We start from the raw sequence: 27788 nt of genomic DNA on the forward strand, positions 1-27788 counted from the left end.
TTCCGCGAATGGCGCCGGCAAAGTTGGGAAACTCGCCATACATACCGGTAACGCTAAGAAACTTTTAATGAAAATCGAGCAAGACTCTTTTCTATCCCGCGATCTTCCGTCCCAGGGAATGGATTCGAAAATGGTTTTTCGAAATTCTATCTATTCTAGATGTGCCGCGACACGATGTGTATCGTCTGTACAAACTAACGTACAGGAATTCATTCCTACCTTTTTTTTTTACTTATTTTTCAACACCTGTATAATGGAACCAAAAAAAAAAGGAACAAATTTATATTCCAGAAAAATATTGCGACTTGCACGAGAAAAAGTATAATTCAAATGTGTCATATAATCATCTAAAATACGAGAGTCAAGCTTCCTAGTTATTTTCTCTATAACCGATAAATTCTCAGATTTCAAAGCCTAAGCAAACTGAAAAGATTCCTTTGAACATACTTTTCTTACAACTTCGTGGAAATGAGACTGAATTCTTATTATTATTTGTGCTTCAATATCGAATTTATAATGTCGAATTATGCTCAATTAGACTTATTTTTCCATTAAATAATTTAATTTAAGAAAATTTAAGGAAATAAAGTTTGACTCAAATTATGATTTATTAGGCATATGTTAATGTAAACATTGTTTTACATTGCAATCACGGAAATGAATTGATTTACATTTTGACACACTTGAAAGTTATAAATAACAAATGTAATTTAACTCAAGAGATAGGGTTACCATTGTTTCTTTGATGTTTACCAACGTCAGAGGTACACTGTTGAAAGTTTCATGAAATTTAATATACTATTTAATTTCATGACATATTAAATTTAATGTATTTATAACTGAAAAGTATATATTTGATACATTGTACATAAACTTTAATGTATTTTTCATGAAATTTAATGTACTTTTCATAGAATCTTATTAAAAGTACATTTAAATTTCGTAAATTTAATATACACCTTCATTATACATTTAAATATAACAACTACTTAATTTTCAGTTAAATCATTCATTACTTTTAATTTCATTCATAACAATGAGTTCATTGTTTCATTTTACATGTAAGAGAAGCATTCTAACGGGTGTATCGAAGAAAATAAAATTTTTACTTTTGAGATATAATTGTGTAAATTATGAAAATGATATTTAAGTTTCTATTAAACATAGTCTTATTAAACATTATATTGCGGAAAGCGCAACGAAACATCTCCCTCCCTCTCTCTCTCATCTTTCTCTGGTCCCGCGGCCGCTTTGGCTCGTAAGAGTTCGATTAATAAAATCTCACGGCAGTTGAACGAGCGTCGTAACGACGTCGGCGCCAGCGGGCGCGACGGAGGTGCATAACGATGACGCGAAAAGACGTCCCGATCGCGGTGGCGAGATCCGAGAGCGAGTGAGAGCGAGTGAGAGCGAGCGAGAGCGCGAAAGAGGGAGAGAGAGAGAGAGAGAAGCAGGGAGCTTCGGAGCGAGAAGAGAGGGAGAAGAAAAGAGACGGCGGACGGTTTCGCGGGATCGGTGGCGTGAGCGATCCACGCATGCGCGCTCGCGTCTTCGAAACTCGGCGCGCGTTCTCTCCGCTCACGTCGTCGTCGTCATCGCCGACTCGATGCCGTGAGTCGTCCGTCAGTGGTGCACGATCGGTCGCGTGATACGCACGTCGTCACGGATGCGAGTCGCGGGTGAAAGAGAGCGCCGAGAGAGCAGACTAACAGCACACGCACGTACACGCGAGGCACTACTTTGGCACTCTGCTCTTTGGCAATCTACTCGATTACTTTCCATCTTCCATTCCGTCTCTTCCGTTCTCTACGCGCGCGTGCGTTCCCGATTACGATACTTAGAGTTTGAAAAAACGTGCACCTACCTCTCGTTCGGCAACGAACTTCGCGACGTATCGCTGGTGCGGCATACAAACGAGATTCGACGACGAAGAGCGGCCCGGAACATGAAAACACTTATGGAGAATCAGCTGTCCTGGCTCGCGCTGTTCATGACCGCCTTGTATTCTCGTGAGTATTTATCCTCCCTCTCCATCGTCTCTCTCGATCACTCTCGATCACTCTCGATCACTCTCGATTCTCCTCGTGTGGATCGTATGATCGTGTCGCGCAACGAGACCGGCGACCGGCATTTTCGTTCTATTATCGTTATATTACAGCGTTACGGTCTCGCGCATTTATTTTTCTTTTCATCTCGCCGTCTCCGAAGATTCAACTCGTCTCTTCCTGCGATTGCAGGAAACGCAAAGTAAGACGAGCTTGCTTTACGTGACGATTCACGAGAATCTTTTAATCGAAGTAGGTTCGCAGCGAGCGAGTGACTCATAGCAGATCAGCAGATCGTTTGTATCAAAATATCATGCGTCTATTCTCATTTACGTAATGTTTCTCGAGCTTCGTTTTGAAATCCGCTGACGCGATGAATTTTTCGACAACACTCTACGTACTTAATTTACGCAAAAGTTGCCAACGTCTCTCATTTCTGCTGATCCACCATGCTTTCCTCTATTCAGTCCAGATTTCCTTGACGTGAATCCGCTGTTATCCACGTGTTTCACTGCGATAACATTCAGGGTTATATGGGGGTTTACATCCGACGTGCGTGAAAGTGACGTTCAAGGGATGAGGGATGAGGGACGACAGGTATTTCCGCAAACGCAATTGAGTCTCGTGTATTGTTGTCATGTTAATTGCAAAATTATCAAACGGAAAAAGTGATTTATAAGGGGAAAAAATATGCACGATGATCACATCGCGAATAAATTCGCACGCGTATAATTTCGCGTAAAATTTCACGTGTTCCAGTATTTCTCACGAAAATAAATGCCTACTCGTGTTCTACGTTAAATAGATACGTCCCGCTTTTAATTACAGCTATGAAAACCTACACCTAAGTTCTAAAGTTTAAAGCGTCGCGTTTGAAGTATAGAATGCAAGAGAAGATACCTCCAACAGAGAGATTGATATATGGAAAGGACGATTTCTTTGAAGTAAAAATTTAGCCAAATTTCACCGGTCTAAACATAATTTTGTTGGACCATCAGAATAATAATGCTCAAACTGGATCCTAGAATATTAAAAGCTTATTAATCATGCTTGAGATTTTTTCGTTATTATAATTCAACAAAATTATTTTTGGATCTGTTTCTAGCTCAATTTTTAGATATTTTAGCAAAATCTTGGTATTTTCTGTAAACATTATGTAATCTTCAAAAATTTTTGTTTTGGGTTCGTTGCTGGAGAATTAATTCTGTATGTCAAACATTCTCGCGTCGAATCAACTCCGTTTCGATTCGAAACTCCTGAACGAAAGGAAGATCCACGCTGGAAATGTTATTGCTTTTCCAAACTTGGTTATCACCATTTTTAGGACCGGTATTCATATAGTCGGATCTTATATTCAAGACCGTCTTAAGTACAATCTTAAGAAGTCGCGGATCAATCAGAGGGGGCTGTATTAGCGTCTTAAAACATTACTTAAGACAGTCTTGAAATAAGAACGGACTATGAATATCGCTTTAGGATGAAGTAATAAGCCTGTTCTTTTCAGCTGAACTTTCGCACCAGTTCTTCCTTTTCTCTTCAGAAGGAAAGAAGAAAAAGAAGAAAGATGAAACTGGTGCAAAAGTTGAATCAAAAAGAACGAGGCCTATCGAGGATCCCATTCTGTAACTCTTAACGACTGCAACAATATCGTTATATTGTCATTGCGCAGATTTTGTATACAGCAAAAAAGCTACTCAACAACAATTTAACGATATCGTTAGAGTTGTTAAAAGTTAAGGATCCTCTATATAGAAAACGTTTCCTCGTAGGAAACTGACCAGTTCTAATCGAGTATTCTCCTTATATTTGATTGCGATTGGTTGGTTTCCTACGACTTAGGACTCCACGACCATCTACGACTTCCATGTAGAGGACCCTTTACAGAATAGGCCCCTAAAGTATCGCACTCGACAATTCTCTCTTTCGCGAGACGTAGGTCAAGGACACCGTTTCAAGTGCATAACGGTGGAGGAGAATCGACGGCGTAGATTAAAGCGGGACGCGCGCGCGCGCGCGCGCTCGACAACGTCATCGCTTAAAATCCGGTAACAATAATTACGTTCTAGAATTGAAACGCGCGAGATGAACGCTGTAAACACGAGTCTCGAGTCCCGGGCGTTCTTCGACGTACAGCTTCGACGTTCGAGTTGACGTCGGTCAGCGAAAACTCTAATCGAAAACACTGCCAAGTCTTGGTGAAATTAGAAACAGATAATTTAGGGAGGGAGGGGGGGGGGGGTCGGTGGAGAAGCGTGCGTTTCGACGTCGCAATAATTTCTAGCGAAATTGACGTCAGCTTTTGAACTTTCGAAGACATTTTTAACGGGACTGCAAATTATAGTTGAGATTAATCTCGCACGGAAATTAACTTTACTTTAGTTCGGAACGATCCCTCGTCTCTCCCCCCCTCCCCTCCCCCCCCGTCTAATTCCAGTTCCGGAGCGAGGGACAAACGATCAGTTAAACTACGGTTAAAGTTAACGGTCGACTCGGTGAGGGTGATCGTAAAAAGGCGGGAAAATTTCCGCGTTGGAAAATGTTTCGCTGGGGCGCGATTCAGGCTCGTTTGGGGGTACCGTGCGAACACACGGTAATTGGCCCCGCTGTAAAATCGGGGGAGGTTTAATTAGAGCGAAGATTGATACTGGCGTGCAAGCAAAAATTCTCTTAAGCATCGACCAAGTTTTATCTAATTTATCTAATTAGGTCGCGCACAGACAAGTTCGGGCGCTGCTTCCTCCTCCGCCGTATCTTTGGCGGCGACGCGACGTTCCGAGATTATCGAAGGGCCTGGGATATTTTAGGGCGAAGGAAGCCCCTTTTCGACAATTAGCGCCCCAATTCCTGTCCTCGTGTTTCGCTCGTCCGGCTGTCGTTTATTTTCACTGCGACGCGAATCGATTTTTGTTAATCTACTAATCCATCGGCGCCACGGTGCAACAAAAATTCAACGATTGAAAAGAAACGCTGTCAAACGGTTTTTTTTTTATCGAGTCGATTTTCAAACCTAACGAAATATTAATTACAGCGAAAAAGTGCTAAATTTATCCCCGTATTTCTTGCGAATGTTATTTCGACGACGTGGAAAAAACACATATATTCACATCTCGTAATAAATTATCTAGAATTTAGTTCCCAAAGTGATTAAATAGAGATAATTTAATTGGTGAAATTTTTAAACGCAACGCCCTGCTTGAGCGAGATTTAATTTTCACTCGACACGTGTCGGAAAATCCGACAGACTGAAATAGAAAAAGAATAGACTTAGAGCGGCCGTAACGGATTTAAATTTACCGTATCGATTGAGAAGCTGGCATTCTTGAAATATAAACGACCGACACGTGGGAGAGATATAGCAGCATCGCAAAGTGTCAAAAACATTTCGAGTTACTGGGAACCTGAATTTAAAATCGCTTCTTGAGGCGGAGGCGTGACCCGCGTGACGCATTACGTGAGTTTAAAATACGAGATGCAATTAGTTTCGCGAAGAGAAATTCTGAAACGTGCGTTTACAAAGCGTCTGACGTTAAAAGAGGCGATGACGAGAATCGCGCCGGCCTTGAATTCATTCAGTGTATATTCGTTCTGTGCATCTCGCGCGCATGATGTACCGCGAAAATCGAGTAAATAAAACGACCGTTCGCGAGTACATTGCGCTTTTTATTGTCCAGACGTGACGCAGTTACTCATAAGTTTCCAAGTATTAATTCGTAGTACACACGATGACTTTATGGTTCGTAGTAAAAAACATTTTGTGTTTGTATGTTTAGAAAACGATCCATTCAAAAGTCTCGTTAAAATTTTTTGTTGAATTTTTAACATACTTCAGTATTAATTTAACAATGTAATTATGTTATTTAAATATTTTAATATGTTAATCTGATATTCAACATTTCTTTGCGTTCGAAATAACCATTTATGAAGCGAATAAATAACAAAAATTGTTTTATAAAGGTGAATTTTTAATTAAATGAATAAAATACGTGTTAATTTAATGTATCATAAATGTTAATTTTATTTAAAAAACATTCCAGAAATCGTTTACAAATTTATTGTTAATGTTATATATTTTTTTATATTAAATTTTTTACTTAATATTTATGCAACATAATATTTGTATTACTTTCTAATATATTCATCTTGTGATAATTACGAAAATTTGAATGGAAATTTCTATCTTTAGAAAATATTTATAAGATTGAATATTTAAAAAAAACGAAAGGGCCATTATTTAGTATCAGGTATCCTTAGCTGAAGAAAAGAAAATATGACATAAGAATGATTCAATCGTATTAAATGAAATTAATTATTCTATCAATGATCGCTTTCGTAAGACAATTTCAATTCATAAGTAAACAGAAAACGTGACGCTGTGCGCAACGTGACATTTTTTCTGATAAATTCTCAGACGCATTTCCCGAGCGATGTAAAATTGGATTACATCATCACTGGCGCCGCTACATACCCACATATGAGAGTTAGATAATTGACTTGTTTACTGAACTATGCTCTATATCGATCTTTCCGTCTCATATCCATGTCAATTATTTCATTTTGAGTACGCGCAATTGCAAGTAATTCAATAATTTAACATTTCCGCTGATGGAGTGTGGAAATCTGCGTCCTTCAGTTTTTTTCTCAACATCCGTAAAATTGATTAATCGATAATGAAAAAAATTGATATTATTAGGAACATAAAAGTGTACGAAATTTTAAAAAACTATTCTTTATCCCATCGAGAGAGAAAGAGAGATTTAATAACGAAAAAAATTATTTTCGATTTCAATATCGTCACCTTCAGTATCATTTAAAATTTATAAATACTTCAGTCTAAAAAGCGGTGTCAAGCAATAAAACATATATAAAGATACATATGTAATTTCGTTTTTTGTGATATATTGAAAATTTATTATTGCAATCTCTTAGCTTTTTCATCCGTATTCCATTTAGTTATCTTTTTTCCCCTGTCACTGACACCTTTAATGTCCTGATGCCGCAACTGACTCCAAACATGAAATCATTGCAGGAAAAGCGATTATTAGATGGTTATGTTTTTTCCTTTTTTTCTCTCTCCTTTTTTTTAACTACAGACTCGCAATTCTTGTATTTTAGTCATTGTCAGATGTTCTGGAATTTTTTTAGTCCATGACGAAAGACAAGATGCTCTTTAATAAAGTGTCGAAAATTTAGGGTGCCTCAGCAGGCCCCACCCAAAATTACAAATCTGCATAATTTGGATAAAATATTAAAACTACACGTATATCTTAATGAAATAGTATGGGACATACGATAGTTGAAAGCTTCGAACAAAAACAAGATGAGATTGTATTCACTTTTCGAGGTTAAATTTATATGCAAATTTATGCACGTAAATATATCTTTCCAGAAAGACTGTTGATCTATTACTTTCTTGTGACTATTAAAATCGTAATTTTGTAAACTATTATAATCTCGTTTTTGAAAAAAATCTATGGTAAAATTTGTATTAAGTTAATTACAGAAGCGTCTGCGAGCTTTATCTGTCACTAAGTTATACGTGAAAGGTTACATTTTCAACATTTTTTGTCTCTCTTATTTATTACATATCTTTTGTTACAATGTAAATACATACAGCAAATGGCAGGGCACCAGCAAGATTGTTGTTACAAAGCCAGCCAGTAGATAACGATAACAATAATTAAGCGAATAAAACAGATGGAAAAATCTTAAGAACTACATATCACACAATACATGAGACAAATACATATTTCATCGTGAACTCTTATCGTAGAATTTTGCACAATCAATTTCGGTACTTAATTTCGTTATATATACATAAAAAGATTGGATATTTAATAACTCGATTTACTAAAGAATCACTTTAAAGAATTTATACAGGTGATTTTAACATATTTCGTCATCCATCATGATAGAATGAATCGAAAAGTCATCTATCATTTTGCAATAGTTAATGAGATCTTAATTACTAAAAATTGCCAAATATTGGTCTTGACTAATTTTTTACTCAAATCTATCAACTTTATAGAAAAACTGCAAGAGACAAAAATCATTTATTTTCCTCTCATAGAACTCTAAACATTTTTTCAGAATTTTTTATCAACTTTTTAATACATTTTTTTATTTTTACCAACATGAGAAGAAATACGGTATTAAAAAATTCTGAAAAAATTCTCAGAACTTTATGATTTTTGTCTCTTGGAGCTTTTCTATAAAGTTGATAGTATTTGAGTAAAAAATTATTCAAGATCAATATTTGGCAATTTTTAGTAATTAATATCTATTGCGAAAATTACAAAATAGTAGAGAACTTTTCGACTCAGTTTTCGATTCACTCTACCTGCTCATAATGGGTGACGAGAAATATGTTAAAATCCCCAAAAATATTTTGACGTCGAGTGTGAAAACAAAGCTAATTTAGTGATAAAGCCGAAAGTTATAGGAGCGGAAGAAAGGAAAGCGGTTCGTCCAGTAATTCTTTAGAATTTCTCAGTCGCTTTTCGCGGACAGTCTTTCTCGCAACCGAAATAGCTACGGCACGACGGCGCTCGGCAACCGGCGACCACGTGGATGACTCGCTCCGTTACATCGTACGAGATGACGTAGCGGCTGGCGATTGGCCGAGCCGATGGGCGTGAGTCTCGCCTCACCTTACCGACTCACCTCACACGCCGATCTCGGCGTCACGCCATAGTCGCGCCACGCTAAAAGCATCCTCGTTCGATAAACCAAGCTGTTTTTCCTTGACGAAGGCCACGTGAGAGAGCGGAGAAACCTCTGTCGTCAGAAATGACAGATGCGAGGAAGAAACGAGAGGGAGAGAACAGCCGGTTTGTATACGCGCACGCACGATATAGAGACGCATTCCATAGAGTTTAGGTATTTCTACGTAACTACACGCGCGAGAACGAGGACTTGTTGCGTGGCGGAGGGAAAGAAAAGGATAGAGATACAGAGATGTAGAGGGAAGAGAGGCGCAGCTGTTTCTTCGTACGAATCATGTGACTGACTGATTCGTGTCTAGCATCGCCTATCGATATTTTCGGTATAGGTTTCTCGAGACTAATACTCGTTTATTTTATTTCGCGTTTCTTCCGCTTCTTATGTCTCTACTTCTTTCCTTCTTATGTCGAGTAGGTACGACCGTAGTCGAGTTTATTTCCTCTTTGCTATTCTCATTGCTGTTTATTCTGGAAATAGGATACGATGCGCACAGTAACATTACAATAATAAATAGCGTAAACGGAGCGATAATGCATGAAAAGAATGAAAAGGAATAGAGCCCGTTGTAATAAACGTGTACAGCGAAGCAAATTAATTAAAGTTAGCGAAATCTTGTCGTTCATGATGTATACCAATGTCATATTAAATGTAGAGAAAGGACGGAGGCTTGAGGATAAAACAGACGGCTATCGTTTCTCTCTTGCGAGAGCTATCTTTCATTTATGGGAAGAATAAAACTTGGATAAAATAACGAGTTGTATGAAAGATGCTGCAGAATGCGGATTGTAATAAATGTAATTTTATTTCTTTGCTAAATGGAAATATTATTCTTTCCTTCACGTCTAATTAGAAATTATAAGGTTGTTCGATTACGCAGACATAATCGTGTTAATCTGTCGATTTTCTATCACTCGTACATTATTTCTCCAATGCAGTCCTATAATGCATGTCTTTGCAGACATTTGACAATTTTTCTACCCACGACGGTATCGCATTGCGAGTTATAGATCTCAAGACGTTGAAATTTTCAAGGGAATCAAGCAGAGCTTTCAAAAGTATCGATATCTATCTCGTCAACCTTTAAATGGGTAGGGGAGGAAGGTAGGGGTGGCCATTGTACTATAGGTATAGTTTTCTTTAAATTGTGCTGTAGAAAGGAAAATAAAAGGTATCGACCAGAAAGCTAGAAGTCTTAAAGTTCATTATTTTTATATTCTATCTTGTAAGGGTATAACTAACATCTCAACTATAACATAATATAAATGTATCAGTAAAAAGTATAAGTATGAAATTAAAATCTCTTTTTTTTGGATGTTCGTATCTTATATATTGAACTAAGATCTGTGTGTTGTATAAAGTATTATCCTATATAACGCATAATATTCTCTAGATATTTTTGACCTATTAATCACAATTCGGAATATACGATCAAAATTATTACTCTCGCGATAAAATACAGACATAATACTTATCTAATATTATTTCGGATTATTTATTGGTTTTTTTCTTTTATTAGTATACGTTTTATTCAATCGCAAAAATATTTATATAGATAATACTTATCTAAGATTATTTTATCAAGTTATTTATTGTTTTTTTCTTTTATCCGAACCGATACTCGTGGCATTCAAATCTATTTAAAACACAACCAAAAATATCAACGCCGATTAGCGCTAATGTATGATAATACAAGTAATACATCGCTAATAAATGTTAAGAAACATAAAACTGTAAACGTGTCAACTTCGTTATTAAACGCGATACTAAATGGTCGCTAAATAGATGCGAAAATTGTCTCGACCGACTAAAATACTGTAAGTTTGCAACGATAGTTTTAATTCGTCAATCCGGGATTAGCGTTTTATCGTGCTCTTCGTAGATCTTTCCTAAAAAGATCGCTTAAATAGGAATTAATGTTGAAACAATCGCTTGTCCAGAAAATGTGCATCGATTTCAGAATATTGAGAGAGAGAGGGGGGGGGGGGAAGAATCAGTTATTGCAATACTGACACAATTTTCTATTTTCATCTTAAACATTTAACTCTTAGAAATATACACGAAATATCTAGCAATAAGATATAAGCGACTGTACCGCTACAGCTTAATATAACATACCGATTAGATTAACATAGTTTGCAGGCACCACATATATTGAAGATCTGTGTATTGTATAAAGTATCATCCTGTAACACATAGTATTCTCTAGATATTTCTGACCTATTAATCGCGATTCGGAATATACGATCAAAATTATTACTCTCGCGTATAAAATACAGACATAGTACTTATCTAAGATTATTTATTGGTTTTTTTCTTTTATTAGTACACGTTTTATTCAAACGTGGCGTAGAGAAAAATATATTTGTATATCGAAAACGTCTCGCGCAATTGTTACCGTTAGACACAGAAGAGTTTTGACTAAAACGACTTCGTGCCTTATTTTTCACGCGTCAGATTAAAAATGAAACTATTTTTGCACGCAATCAGCTTATTGTGAGTTATTCATTATGTCGACGGCCATTTCGCTCGTAGGTCAGTCACGCGATGAGGATAGCACGCGAAAGAAGAGTCATCACGCAGGGTCATCGTCATCGTCATCTGTCCATTAATCCATCGATCCCGTCCTCGCACGAGGACAGAAAAAGAATAGATAATAAAACCGGAACCAGATAATAATACGCGTCACTGTTCTTTTCGCATAATTATGCGTAATACTACCGTAGATAAGATAACGCTTTTGTATTGACGCAAATGAACCGTTGGTCAATTATTCAACGATTTTGCAGCTATTCTCCTTCTTATCTTCTATAGCCGCACGACCTTCTTATCATCCTTATCATCGTGTCGTCGTTTAGTCTATTTCAGTGCTCGACTGTCAGGTAACCCAGAGAGATTTCATTAACCTAATACGCCCTACGAGCTCGCTATTCTTAATGTCAATCATTCCGAATCTGAAATTTCATCCCACGACGATCGTTCTCGGAAAACGATGAACACAATGCCACTTGCATGGTTATGGACAATGGACCACGGGGCTACTTGTAACCGATACATGTTGTCTAGATAGTTTCCATTGTCGTTAGAAATTCTGAAGCAGTCCGCTTTAGCTCTATCAGGAAATTCGGGGTGTGAACTTGAAGATGATATGTGCGCATCGTATCTTTTAAATAGAAATGCACGAAGATGATTTTCATTTATACACTTGTACAAAAAAAAAATACATACATTTATACAAAAAATAAAATGTTAATTTTGACTTGAAAACATATAGTGGATTTTTTGAACATTTTTGGACATTTAAAAGTATTAAAATTTATACAAAAATGTAAAAATCCTCATTTTTTTATTTTTTTACAGTGCATTTATTCGTAAACATTTAGTATGGAATTCATTGCTATAAATAATAAGTAGTATAGCAGAAAGATTTATAATCAATAATAATGTTCATTTTTTTCGATGGTATGAAAAAGTAAAATCAAAAAGACAAAATTTATATGTGAAACGAAGTTCACATAGTGAGATAATAATTAACACTGCATTATGAAATGAAATCTTATCAATGTCTATATAAAAGAAGTACACGATACTGGGATGTCTTCATTTAATATTACAATATGGCGTGACATGTTAATAAATCAATGTATATTAATTTTATGACTTTGCAAATCACAAATAGAACTATAATTAATGCAGTAAATTTCCTTCTATCTTTATTTCAAAAACTTGAGTACCGAGTAAGTATACGAGTACATACCATTTAAGAAATATTTGTTTGAAAGATCTGTAAAAATTTTCTAAAGTTTTTGCTCTATCACTCTTAGAATAAAAAATGAATTTTTTTCAGGGACATATATTGTAAGAATTTTTACAATAATCTTTTATCTTCCTCTTTGGAGAAAAAAAAGGGTCTCGAAATAGAAATCGAGAATTCCGAAATAATGATAGAAACTTTTTTGCTTTGGTTCGATTCTTCTTTTTTTTTTTCTTTTTTTTCTTCCTTTTCACAAAAACATAGGTAAATGTCATACGAGTTGGTACGCGCCGCGCGCGTGATGTCACAATTTGACACTCGCGTGAGCGAGCGTATTCGCACGCGCGTTTAACGGTCGTGGCAAGGCCAACCTACGAGTTGGCTTGCGATTGGTTGTGCCGGCATCGTACGATGGTCCCATCTCGCCTCGTTATAAATACAAGCCCTAACCAACCTCTTCCTGTTGCAACTGCGTGCGTGCGTGCATGCGTGAGTGCCTGCGTGCGGGCATTAAGATGAGCCACATGCACGCGCATATTGATTGCTCATTGATAAAAATATACAATAATTTTTCAATCCACACACGTGAAGCGAATGATGTGAAGAAAAATATGAAGTCACATAAACGAGATCTCTTTCTTTACAATAGAACTGTTGACACAAAATGAGTTGTTTATCATTTGAATTTATAAATCGGGAGCTGCGCAAGATGAGTTTCAAACGTCTGTGATGTAGCATAAAATGGTAACCGCGGAGACCTGGAGATAATATCGTAATAACTTCATAACGTGACATAATTACGCAATACGAATCGAATTAAGTGAAGTACAAAGTTGTGGAGAATGTAATAAAAATGTTAATTATGAAATTAATTGTGATCGTAATTATTGTGCGGAATACGAGTCGATTACTAATCAAAATGGTTATTAGATATGATTAAAATTGGAATTGCCATGATTTGTGTAATTCTGAATAATAGATCGATTCAGTCCGTTGGAGAATCACTGGTGCGAATAGAATTACACACGGAACTTTTATTCTGTCCTGCAGTAAGCTCGGTACTCTTCTCACGAGTGATATCTTAGCCGAGCAGAGAAAGCAAGTAGAAGAACTAGAAAACGAAATGCGATCGGAGATGAGAAAATGGGTTGCGATATATAGAGGGATAACCACCTCTGAAAAAGATGTTTATACTTTTGTTCGTTTATCCATTATAAAGACAAATATTATAAATTACGATTAATTGTATAATTATATTGTAGCCCATTTTTAATTTAATTCAAAGATTTTATTACATTGAAAGTGATTATATAATTTTCACGTTATTTATAATCCTCAAAAAAAGAAACTATTAAATTGAAGAGTAAAACCCAAGTGATACTATCTTTTCATGGACGATCTTCTTATTGCAACCCAAGTAGTTTTAATTCTCCTTAAAAAATTATTACATAAAAACTGTTATATATATATATATATATATATATATCAGAAAATTTACTCGACTATAAAAGATTTGATATACAAAAAATAATATGGTTACATGATTTTCACGTGATTTATATCGTTTGTAGAAAAAAATTTATAGTCTCTAGGCAAAATTTATAGTAGCGACAGGTATATCAAGAAGACAATATATCGAACGCTCTATCGTTGTGTGTTATTTCAATTGATGACTGCGTAAATCGTTCGACAAGTCCCGTTGGGACGAAGTTATTTGTTTAATCATCGAAGGACAGATTTATCACGGGCAGACGACGCCCGTCGTCCCATTGTTGCATTCGGTTTACAAAACAATTGCGTCGCTATATAGAGTAGGCCGCGGCCAGTTTCGCGGACAGCTCGCCGAATCGTTTGGTCGTTACCGCGATAGTCGGTCGAGTTCTCCAATAATTTCGATAGTTTGTAATTAAATTTAATGACGTTGGTCATCGACGCGCCGCACGAGGGATTAGTCGCGTAGTTTGTCGCACGCATCACCAAATCGATGTAATGAAACACACGATATACACGGCCATATTGCATGCGATGCATCCATATCCTCTTCTCTCGTAGAATTCGTATCTCGTCTCAGGGAAACGTAGAGTTTTCCCCGTCTGGTAAGAGTTTACTTGGTAAAGAAACTTGTAGTTTCTCGCGAAACAATAAATAAATATATAAATCTCTTCTGGGACGAATGGCCCTATTAGACTCGAAGGAATAGAAAGAAACCTCGTGTTTCTTTCAATTCTTTCTAGTCTAACGGGACGATTTGTCCCAGTTGAAGATTTATATATAATATTTATTTATTGTTTATTGCGCAAATATTTTGCAAGCATCATGGGTTGTATTTCACGTATCAGCTGAGTCACTAATGTTGCTCACTGAATTTACCGAGTAAATTTTTTAATCGAATAAGACGTTTTCTGGACGATACCTTTCTTTTTCTCGAAAACTTTATCTTGTTAACGGTAAATTTTAATAGAGGAATATGCGATTCTTCTCTTCCAAATGGGACGAGGATCGTATTTATCGTAATATGTTTTAGCAATCTCATGTCTTGTAACGATGTAGCATCAGCGGCAACTACAAACATTAATTTGCAATGTTTATCCGAACGCATGCTATGTTTACAAATACGATGTATAGATTGCAAAGATTATTCAATATATCTGTATTACGTGAACGACTTAATGTATAATGTATTTCGAGATATTGGGATCATTTTTCTAAAAGCGTCGATTTAGTCTGAAAGTAATTACAGAAAGAAAAGTTTTACAAGATTCCTCTTATACTGAAATCAATCTAAATTGTTAATTCGCATGTTCTCCTTTTTTGATTTATACGGACACTGCTTCGTTTCTATTATATTTCGTTTCGTCGTCGTCGTCTTCTTGAGCCAAGTAAGATCTCTTGCATTAAACATTTGATATTTCGAATAATTTATAAGACATATCGACATAGGTAATGGACGTTTGAACATTTCCATCGGGCTTTAAATATAACACCCATTTATTTTATTTTTTCATCATGACGGTGAGATGTAACGTTACTTTCCATTAGCAGCACCATCACGCGTATACAGAAATTCTATATTAGAGCAAACATGGGATGGGAGATGATAGGAAGAAGAGTTGCAGGTGTTATACAGAGAGACGAAGAGCAATAGTCCTACTGCCGGTTCTCTTTTATTATCTCAAAAGTGGCACTTCCGGGTAATCGGTTTCGAGCTGAAGTTATAAGTTCATTTGGTGGTATCGGGAGAAAAGTCGATCTTGACCCCGTTCCGGTTTCTACCCTTTCCTTACAATAACTTGTTTATTACGAGGAAAGTGTAAAGCTCTCTCTTGAAACTACTTAATAATTTCGCCAAGAATGTCCTGAGATTCGCACCCTTCCCTTTAAAAGACGGATATGATGTTCCTTTACCCTGCTAGTGTTTGTACAGAATGTTTTAGCATCCTCGAATTAAATTAATTTAATTTAATTTAATTTTTTGACGGATTCTTTGATTTCAATTTAGAGTCGACTTCTTCTTAATTAAGATCTCGAGGCACCGATAATTTTCGAGACATACTGGACTTTACGTCGACATACTGGAGTGCAATTAGAAGAAGAAAAATCATTCCCATATATATATATATAGATTGACAAACTTTTTGTGTATTTCGAGATTGATTACTAAATGAGAGACGTTGAAAAAAGTTGAGACGCAAACTTTTACCAAATTTCAGATTCATAAGATAAATCGACTTTAAATTTGTAAAACTATATCTTCTGTATTAAAATTAGAGCATAGTGTCTTTAGGTACCGGGTAAATGTACGTGTATATAACATTTGCGAACTGTGCATACGGCATAATTGGTAATGAATTTCCAAAAGTTGGAATGAAAAGCACGACGAAAGCGCGGCTAAACTAGCAAACGATGCTTCCCCATTAAATCCAAATCAACTTCCTAATATGAACGAATGGTTTTTCGCCAACGGCACATGACGCCGTGATAATATCGCGCACCATTCGTCATCATTAGTTCGGACGGCGAATGCATTTCCTGTGTTTTTTATCCTGCATCCCAAATTCGCGTGTGACCACCGATACTCACACGCGAGCAGCGCGAGCGCGTCTTATGTGTGTGCTCGCCGTAATTTCATTTTCAAAATTCAGACACAAAAGACTTTAACAAGAACCATTATAACAGATGATAGATAAGTAAAGGATGAAAGATGGAGAAAACGGGCTTGATAGAGATTTGAGCTATTTAAAAATGTGGAAATATGTGGCTGTAGTGTGTGAATTAAAAACTTTGAGAAAAATAGGGGAGACTGGGACACCATGAGTTACAAAATTCAAACTCTTAAAAGTGCGTCTAAATATAAAAATTTTTGTATTATTTTTTTTTTAATAATTAAAGCATAATGCAATTTTAAAATTTAATAAGTATATTTAGTAAATATTTATTAGTTTTTAAGAAAAAAATATAAACATATTTTTTAAGAAATGACTCATAGTATCCTATGATGATCCGGGGTGTCATAAGTCATACACAAAATAATAGGATTATGCAGGAAATAACAGTGACGAAAGTCATTGAAAAGTATTTAACTTACACATTCTTAGCATAGTCATTAATGCAATAAAATATAATTACAATTAATAATTAAATAATGAAATAGAAAATTATGAGAAAACAAATGAGAAATAACCATTAATATAATATAAGATAAAACATTTATTACAATAAAATAAAATTAATTGCTTACAAGTATAAACTGCTACTTTTTAGTACATATATTTTTTATGTTGTTCCATTTCGTCATGAATATTTAATGTATGACTTATGGTAGCCCAACTATACATTGAATTATACATTTCATAGAAAAAATAAATATCAGATATCTATAAATATCAGATCTATAAAAAATAAAATTATTACTAGTAACGTAGTAAATTGTGAAAAGATGCGCAGAAATTTGCACTTTATCTTTATACATGTATTCTCTGCTACAAAAACAATATTAAAACATTTTTGTTAAATTAAAAAGTTACTATTGCACCGCGAAAACCATTAATAATCGATGCTTTTCGATGCAATGGAATTTAATCACTGTTAGATAAAAAGTAACAGTCGTATTGTACCAGTAGTATTAATTTAAACATTCCAGATTATGTTAAACAACCGATGACCCATGATTTCCCTTAATATTTTCGACATTTCTCTTGTTTTTGTTTAAATCAAGTTGAAACGAAATTTATTTTATTAAGATTTTAATTCCTAGTAAAAATTTATCAGAGAATAAGGTACGGAAAAAATGATTTTGCTCAAGTATCTAAAAAAGCTAGACGGAGACTCGAAAATAATTTTGTTGGACTATCAAAATAAAATAATTAGGTAGAAATTTCAAGCAATCCTTCAAGAGATTTTGATATTTTAACAAGCAGTTTGAGCGTCCTACATAATTATTTTAATGGTTCAATAAAATTCTTTACAGATTTGTATATTTAACTAAATACTTGAGCAAAACTTCTTTCTACATGGGATTTCTTTTTCAAATATATAATATGATATAAATTAACTTTAAGTATAATGTCTTGCTCGCGATAGACGTGTACGATATCTCGTGATACAACTCCATCGAAATGAGAGAATATTGGAGATCCGTCCGAGTATGAAGTTCTAGGTGCAATCTGCATTGTTTCCACGTCAATTAAACTTGTTTGATATTTCCGCTGCAATCACGCCGCAACGGCAACATCGATTCCGCGTGCTCGTCGCGCGCTTAATCGAATTCGAGAAACAACGCTGCTCTTTGCGATTCCCTTACTAATAACATTGTTATCGATGGGGACGACGTATCGAGTCCCTGTTGCCTCTTACATTTCGCGAATCGACCACGTTTCTCAGTTCCTCTCTCTTTCTCTCTCTCTCTCTCTCTCTCTCGTTAGCTAACCCGATTATCGCGTTTCTGTTTCAGTGCTTGCTAGCTGCCGAGGTGAAGAGTGCGGACACGAGGAGCTGGTGAGGTGCGCCAGACCCCTTGAGAGAATCAGCAATAGTGACCTGAGTTTCGTCACGAAAAAGGAAGATATCAACAAACTATGCCCGTGAGTTTTCTTCTCTCTCTACGCCCGCACGGGCGATCTCTTTAAACGGAAAATGTCCGTTGTTATTCGCCGTCTTTACATGTTCCATGAGAGGAAGACGTCGGTGCGGGTTACGCTGACGTTCCGTTTCATGGGGAATTTCGTGACGGTCTACCTCCTCGTCTTCCTCTTCCACTTTCTTCTCGCGCCACGGGAAATTTTTCGCTACGAGAAAAATGTCCAGTCGTTTCTCTCTCTCCTCGCACTTCATATCAATTTTTAGAACGTGCGGGAATGCACTCTCTCTCTCTCTCTCCGGAGCTTAATCGCGCTAATTGCAACGTCGAGAGAAAAGACAAGGAAATATAATAAAGAAGTGTTTATCGCATTTGACGATTTTATAATCATTAGAAAAAATTTTTCTCTTTTTTCCCATTACACATATTTAAAATTCGCACTCGTGTTAATTCCAGCATTTCGCCACATATACGAAATATTATATATTAATCGTTAAAAAGTTTATCGTTAAAAAGTCGATCGATGATTCCGGAGATTTCACGGACGACTCTTCGATTTCTCGCAAAATTGGAAATTGATCCGAGAATAATATACGACGTTCGGCTTTAGTCTATTATATCCGTCCGAATTCGTGATCGTATCGAGGTCTCTGCACCGGCTTATCACAATTCGGCGATGCTCGATCGCTCGAATCTCTCTCGCGCCGTCGAGTCGGCGCGGTACGTATGTAATTGAGTGGATGATTGCATGCAAGCTGCCGGATATTTCGCACGATATTTCCAGCCCCAGTATTCGACGAAGAATCTTATTACGGCTGCAATTTAGCCGTTCCGACGATAGCGCCGAGCCAAGAGGAAATTCGGCTCATTTCATGGAACTTTAAATTTCATTCAGACCTGATGTACTCGTGCGTGCCCGGCAAGCCATAGCCGATATGACAAATTATTAATCATGTTGCTGCATATCGTGCCGACGCGTTTTCTTCCGTAGTCATGATAAAACTACCGGCGCTATAAAAATTGCGCTATCAAGACTACACGTGTAGCGAGTATTACACCATAACGTCTCACTTTGTTTGTTCTTTGATGCGATGGTCGTACAAATCACATGCTTTGCACTATCAAGTTTAAAGATAAGATGAAACGTACGTTATGCATATATATATATGTGTGTGTGTGTGTGTGTGTGTGTGTGTGTGTGTGTGTGTGTGTGTATAAATGTCTTCATTAGTTACTTGCTACGTTGAAAGTACAGTTGGAAAATTTCTACATCGTGCAAATATCGATCTGTTCTTGATGTTTCAATACGCTTTCTATTCGAGATACAACATGACATTGGCCTGGTATTTATAGTCACGTTTGTGCTGAGAAATTCAATTTGGAAACGATCTTGAGAAATGACACGGTTCGATAGATAGATCTTGAAAGTCAATTTGATATTCGTGATATCATATTTATAATCGCGATTCTATTGAGGGGGCTTGTCTTGAGACACGACCCAAGTTTCTTGTTTGTTCCATCGAATCTTGAGAGAGGATCGTATTGTATGATATGTATATATGTATTACCTTTGATATGTATTGCCTCGATTAATCAAGTTAGGAAAGATTTCATTGCTCAACGCGAAAGTAATTTGAAAAGAAATTTAAAATTAAAAGATGAAAATTAACAGTAAGTGTTGTGTTCTTAAATTATTATTTTATCCGAAGAAAACATTAATATTAAAACAAGTTCGTTATCGATCTCTATCGTTTTTTTGCGCAATTTCCAGCTCCTGATGCCCGCTGTTTTTTGTACATTTTTATGATTTCATTATTAATATCAAAACAAATTTTTGAAAAAATTCTTGAAAACTGACAATTAATTTATTATTTTATTTTTTATAAAAACTCACAAACGAAATACAGTCTTCATACGTTTTTCAAGTCGATCAAATATTTTTTAATTAATATTTAGATTAATAATGTCGAAATTTAGAAATAAAAAAAATAAAGATAATTTCTTTGGTTTATTGGATAAAATATATAGTTGTCCTTTTTGCAATTAGATAGTAAATATTTCGCAGTAAACATTTTAATACAGTCTAATAAAGTTATTTTTGCCAGTTTCACGTATATATTTTTGAGATATTTGCGATTTTATCATACGCAGTTCCTATTAATATATTGATAAACTTACATTTTTGCCCATAACTTTCGAAACAGCGAATGCTTAAATAACGAGCGTTTCCCGTTTTTGTTATAGGGATCTCGAAGCAGGTATGAAATGCATCAAAAAGTACACGCTAAATTGCATGCAGCAAAAGCAACGGGAACACTTCAATTCTCTGTACACCGGTACCAACATGGCTATCATGGAGCTTTGCCAAGACGGCCCATATCAAGACGGTAAGTGCCTAAATCATCGAACTGATTAGATATTTACGTCTTCAATGTATAATCACAATTGCTAAAAGATTATGAAAATGAGAGAAAGATATTATTTTAAATATTACAAAACCGACTTGCGCGGTTGAATAAAAGATTTAGAATTTTTTTTAGCTAAGTGTATTTTTATATTTCATGTCTTCTAAAATATTAACATATTTTGGGATTTAAATGGGGAAGGAACGAAATACAGAAATTTTAAATAAAAATGCAGAAAGTTTGAGGAATCGATAAGTAGAGAAACTCGTTACATCTCACGGAAAAGTTAGGCGGGCAATTGATTTTTCTATTTAAATGTGCGATATTCTATATAATTTGGAATTAGATCTTCTTATTTTCGTGGATAAGAGCTTTATTAAAAATAAATCCATCGTTCGTAAATTGACGTAGATCTTATCTTCGAAGAGAGAAATATATAACGATGCGCAAAGTCATCCGCCAGTCGACAAAGCCAGCAACTCTTTTGCCAATTGGGCAAGCGGTAGGCATCAATGCAATTCCAAACTGTCGGTCCAGTCAGAGATGGTACTAGACTCAATAATGCATCCGGCACTCTCGAGATTACGGGAATATCGTGTAGATTGTCCGCGGGTCGATCGAGCCGGCATGACTCTTCATAATGTACTCTCCTCCGTTAGAGAGAGGCACTGTAACATAATGAATTGTTAGCAAGGAGAGTAATATTGATTCCTCATACCGCATGCTACGTAATGTACAGCACGCCTATCGTAAACAAGAGCCGGGAAAGCGGCCTTTATATTCAAAACTATGATCTCAAAGCATGACGAGACTAGTGCGTCAGTCAATGATCTATGTATATTCTTGTAATTATAGACTGCTCTTGTAAATAGCTCGAGTTATTTTCCAAGAATAGAATCGAGAATGAAAGGAAATGCGATTCAATCTTAATCAACTTGAATTTTTATTTGCGAAATAATTTAATGACCTATTTTCTAAATCAGAACGTGTAGATCTGTCGATTTTAATATTATTGTATTTAATTATTGTATTATAAATTGAAATGATTATGTTCTGGAGAATTAATGCGTATGTATGTTCATTCTTTTTAGTAATATTAGATTATATATTTCTCCGCTTTGTCAAGTCGGCTTGATTGACCTCGAAATTTCATTATTGATACCTATGTTCCTACGAATACGCAATTGTTCAATAACGGAAATGCAATTTTCTGTTTGCAGAATTCTTGAAACACGCGCCGTGCATGCAGAAATCCAAAGCCGAATACGAGCTTTTGTGTTACAAATCGTATCAGAAGACGACTCAAGAAATAATGACCAATGGCTCATTGGGACAACAGAATCTCAAGTCCCTTTGCTGGTAAGTCAAAGAAATCTTTTTATGTGTATATAAACGATGAGTAAGAAACAAGCGCAGATATATATATATATAGTTATCACAGCACTTGCTATTACTTCAATGACATAATTCGAAAACAATTGAAATGCTTATAAAAAAAAAATATAGATACGATCTCATCACTTTTCTTCGGGATTACTTACTTTATTATGTCGTAAATAAAATGATAACGTTGTTCTAGAAAGTATATATCATATCAAATATACCTATATATGTATATGTACACTTGACCGGAATTTCTACATCTTTGCAAAGGATGCAACTCACAGTCCATTTACTTATCCGAGAAAGTTTGTTAGTTTAGCAACGTGGAGGTAAACCTTAGAACTCAAAGCGCGAGTCAATTTGACCTAGCCACTTTTCAAAATGTACACCCTCGACTGTTTTGTCTGTATATATACGACTGCGGATTATTAACTTTTACGTGTGAGAATAAAATAACATTTGTATTACTCAAAGAAAAAGAATGCGCGTTTATTTAATAATTTATTTAAACAAATGGAACGAATAAATTTATTCCGCATATTTTATAAAAGAAATTACTGAGTAATAAAATAATTCACTATACTATGATAATTTCATTTATCGTAATTTTGTATTAAATTGTAGATTGAATCATATTCTATTAAAAATTGTGTTAGATTTGGTAATATAAATTTTTTTTTTAAAGAATCGATATTACATTAGTATTTTACGGAAAATATGAAGAAAAAGCATCCTCGTGTTTCGAGAGTGCATCTCGTGGGGATTGTATGATGATTCTTTTTCTCTAAGTCGATGTTAAATTTAAGGAAAAATCGAGTTAAGATTATGACATGAAAGATCGACGGAGCGGAGCAAAATACGAAACACGGACAAATAGGTTTAAGCAATACTCGAAATTCTGGCGTTTCGTATTAGCGCAAAGACGTAAAATCTCTCGACTGCGATAATTTAACACTTAAGAGCTCGCCGGCGAAACAACTGCATTAATAACGACGGGCGTTGCTCAAAGGACTCGCGCAAAAAGAGTGTAATCAGTCCTTTAGGTCGGAAGTTTCACGCTGATGCCTGTACAGACACACAGGGTGTAATGTCATTAGCGTATCTCAACCACGGTCTACTGCAGCTTTTGAACTTGCGCATCCCTCGCGAAAGGGGGACGTAAGTAGTGTGATGCTGACCCGAAACTGAATAACAGGTCCGCAAAAGCACATTCCTCGCGTCATTTTGTTTCTTCGTAGTGTATGATATATTTAATTAAACCATCACGAGCGCTCTCTTTCGAAAAGACAAAAAGTTACTTTACAAAAGTTACCCCTTACGGGGTGAATTGTGATAAAAAGATGAACGAGAATTTATTCCGCACAAATTTACGAACTTTACATAATTTTAGAATAATATTTTAGAAAAACAACGGAGAAATTTCGAAAATTTTATGATTTTATGATCATTGTAGCGCTAATGATTCTGTCTGGTATTCTCCATTTGTAATTCAATTTGTTACGCTCGTTAGCGTTTTACAACAGTAATTCGATAACCACTTATTTCATTCCATTTTGGCATTGGAAAGGGGAATTTGAATAGAATATGGGATATTGTTTGTGCAGCGCCTTCCAGGAGTACTTGGAATGCTCTCATCATACGGTGCGCCGTCAGTGTGGCGATGATACAGCACGATTCACGAAGGAGTTCCTCGACAGAATGTCAAGCTCGCTGCTGAAGGTGAGTTATACATATTTTATTCGACATCATGTTTCATTGGTATGAAAGTACACGCTGAAGGCTTTCATTAATTGCCCCGTTTATAATTGATTTTAATTACTGTTGCAATATTGCCTTTGAAAACATTTTGATTTTATATGGCTCCATTTCATTTATTTTGACTATATTTGAAAAAGATGGAATCAATTTTTAGACTTTTTAACAAACTCGGAATTTTTTTTTAAATCAAAATTTAAGGTAAGTCATCATATATTTAAATATATTTTGTTAATTTTTGATATATTTTCTTTGATATCTTTTGATTATTTAATGACTGATTATTTGAAATTTCATTTTTGATGGAGCCAAGAAGTAAGTTATTCCTTAATATTATTTAACAGATACACATATTAATAAATGGATTCTTTTTATCTTTTTAATCTTGGTGATCTAATATTTAATAAATTGAAGTAAGTTAATCAATTTTATTATACAATTAATTTAAAAGTAGTTTAAAAAAGTAAAAAAAATTATCTTGAGTACTATTTGTATTATTTCTGCTTTCAGCAATAAAATACGAAGCCAAAAAAAAAATATTGAGCGAAATTAACAAATGACCATCTTACACTTGTTAATAGTAAATAATCATCTTAGCGAGTAGTGAGATTGATAATACAATCGGCGAATTAAAGGGAGGGCGAATTGTTTGTCTTGTTTGTTACAGGCGCACTGTGCGCCCTACACGGAATGTACCGTGAACAGCGGTATCTCGACGCTAAATCTTTCTGCCATTATGCCAATGACGCTTATTCTCCTTATGAGGTACTTCACGTAATTGGTTTCGGTCAAGATCATTTTTTATCTTCGGAAGATAGAAAATAGGGAAATGAGAGAGAGCGGGATATGTAGAGGAAGGGGCTCCAGGAAGAAGAATGAAGAGATGAAAAGAAGGGCGCTCGAAGAAGACGAGAAACTGGAGGTAGCCCATTCGGCTTTTATCGTGCTTTGCTTCAGAGAGAATATATTCCTTATTTTCGAAGAGTTCTCGGTGAAAGGTCGAAGAAGAGGCCGAAGCGATCAAAGGGGAAGAAAGGAGAGCATCAGGGCAAAAGAGGATATCCACGAGGGTTTGAGAAGAGAGGAGGGATACATAGAGGAGGAAAAGTACGGCGTTTCTTTCTCCGTAGAAAATATATTTTTCATTTGCAAGATGATGCGAGAGATCGCAATAATCACTATTACGGAAGCAAACAACAACGAGAGTATTAAGAGTCGAAGGGATATTAGGGGGGAAGGAAAATGCTTTATAGAAATACGTTATGAAAGGATTGTGAAAGTCAGAGGGAGCGGAATCGCAGAAGAGGATTTTCAGGACGGCGACTCTCTTCCACGCACGTCATGGAGATATTGGACGATAAGGGTCGATCGTGATGCGATATATCTGAAGAAACGGAGAATTTCTTCAATTGATCGTTCAATCGATGCGATTCGCTAGTCCGTACGATACCGCGACGCAAGACTGACTCGATTTTTGCGCGGTTTTGTCACGAGATGAGCATAAAGTAAAAAAAAAGAAAAAAGAAATACTCCTTATTAACCAGCGAGATCTTTCGCGGATTGTCCTTTGGAATGGCCGCGCGCGTGCTGTTCCAACGCGAGAATGCGAGATAGAATTTGATTCTCGAGAATACGTGGGCGTTTGGATGAAGTCGGAGAAAAAGACGGCAAAAGGTAAAACATTTATAGCGAGGAAGAAGGCAAACGCTTGCTTTTCCGGCACGTTTTCGCCTCGATTTCGAAAAAGAGCACTCGTGCGGAACGAACGAACTATCGTCGCCTAGAAATCAATTTCATCGAATAATCACGATCTATCGATTCGCGAGAACAGCGTTACAGAGAGAAGGAAGCTCGGCGGAGACGAGTCGTCTGAGTAGAGCAAAGAATTTCTACTTGAGCAGAGAACGGTGGATAAAATCACGGTGCGTTCTTTCGCGCGCGCGGACATGTTTCGATAGAAAATGCAATCGCTATGTTGCCGTCGATTTCAGAAGCACGTGTCGCTTCGCCGGAAGTTGGAGAAAAGTTCAAGTTGACACGCGTTATCCGTGACTCATTCAAAATGAGGAGTTTCCGAGGGAGAATCAGTACAATTAACTAACTCGTTCTCGAAATAACGGCGAGCCGATAGATAACGAAGCTTCGAGCTAGGTACGTCAAATTAATTTTCCTTTCACGGATTATATGAGCACTGCCGCAGTATATATCGTACTTTCAATATTTGCGAAATGAGCGAGAGAAAGTTTGAAGAGCACTTTTTAATTCCATTCGTCATAATGTGGCTTTTAAAAAAAAAAAAATTTAATTCTTTCTCATCAGAATGCATGGAAATCGCAGGGAATTTTGTGCAATTGAAAGACCGACATAATTAGGATAAGTAAAAAGAATTGCTCTTGAAGTGAAAAAAAGTGTCGTTTAATATCGTAAATAATATTCGTACGCATAAATACAATATTTGCGAAATTCTGCTGATACAAATGAAATAAATGGAACTCGAAGGGGTTTTTGTAAGGCCACGTTGTGGGTGACTTGCGGTGCATTTGACATGTTTGTTCGCGGCATGCCGGTTTGTACAAATTCAACATGTCAGACGAAATCCTAGCTAGAACCGGATATGGATGAGTCTATTTTTCTGAGATCTGATGTAGTGTTGTACGTGTTACCTATATATATAAAAAAAAACACACGCGCACGATCGCGATTGTACTCGCTGCACAAATGATAGTATTAGCACTTGCATTGTCGTGTCTTAATTATTAAGTAGATGGAACAAGAATGACTGTAAAAGAGACGGTGAAGAAAGTATGTCTGGCCATATTTTCACGTCGAATCGATTTTCGGTGTTTATCGTGAAGACGTTACGCCGTCATTAAATTTGTATATTGTATTATGTGTTTAGATAAATTTTATTAAAATAAAGTTTATTTATGTGTTGGGAAGATTTCGCGGAGAGGCATGCTACTGTTTCAGATGTTTAAATGTTTCAAAAATTACCGAAATGGCCGGCGAAAGATTTATATACGAAAGATGTGTATACGAGAATGATTTTTCTTTTTACCCAAGAATTTAATTTATTTGACCAAAAATCTTTTACGACATGTTTGTTACATTATGGTCCATGTCGTAAATAATTAATTGTAACCAATTGTTCGGTTTATGAATTATTATAAAATCCATACGAGAAAGTCACGGCATTTAATCAAACGTGTCCCATTCATGCAATTATCGATATTTCTCTATTATCCTGCGCGCCGTGCCATTCGGAATATAATGCAGATTAATAATCTAGAAATTAAATTCCCTTCAACAGAGGGAGTACGTTTATCGATAGCCTCACCCACATATATGTGTATAATATGTACTCGATGTCGACATCGTTTGTAATTTATCATTTCCTAGAGAATTCGCGCTTTTAACAGCACAATGTTAAAACAAACGGTAAATTTTCTATGAAAGGGAATACGTTTTTTATTTTTAAGTTTTTCCGAGAGTCGTGTAATCTCCCCCGTTTTATCGGGGGATACCAGTGGTATGTATGAACAGAGAATATTTATTTGTAATATATAGCTAATTAAGAAAGCATTGTAAATATCATCGAGCTGTCGAGCTTAAGAGAATGTAAGATAACTTAAATACATTCACAATAAAATCCA

General features: G+C 35.9%; 1 protein-coding gene across 1 annotated transcript; it reads left to right on the forward strand.

Annotated features, from left to right (window-relative positions):
- The first annotated feature begins 1571 nt into the window (after positions 1-1571).
- LOC105150588 (uncharacterized) lies at positions 1572-27788 on the forward strand. Its single transcript, XM_011063771.2, has 6 exons — positions 1572-2009; positions 18467-18596; positions 20837-20979; positions 22218-22356; positions 23985-24099; positions 24803-27788. Exons 1-6 carry the CDS (start codon positions 1667-1669, stop codon positions 24911-24913), a joined length of 981 nt encoding a protein of 326 aa, XP_011062073.2. The 5' UTR covers positions 1572-1666; the 3' UTR covers positions 24914-27788.

Source organism: Acromyrmex echinatior, chromosome 18 (assembly GCF_024713525.1).
Source record: "Acromyrmex echinatior isolate Ae372 chromosome 18, ASM2471352v2, whole genome shotgun sequence".
In the NCBI taxonomy this organism is placed as follows: Eukaryota; Metazoa; Arthropoda; class Insecta; order Hymenoptera; family Formicidae; genus Acromyrmex; species Acromyrmex echinatior.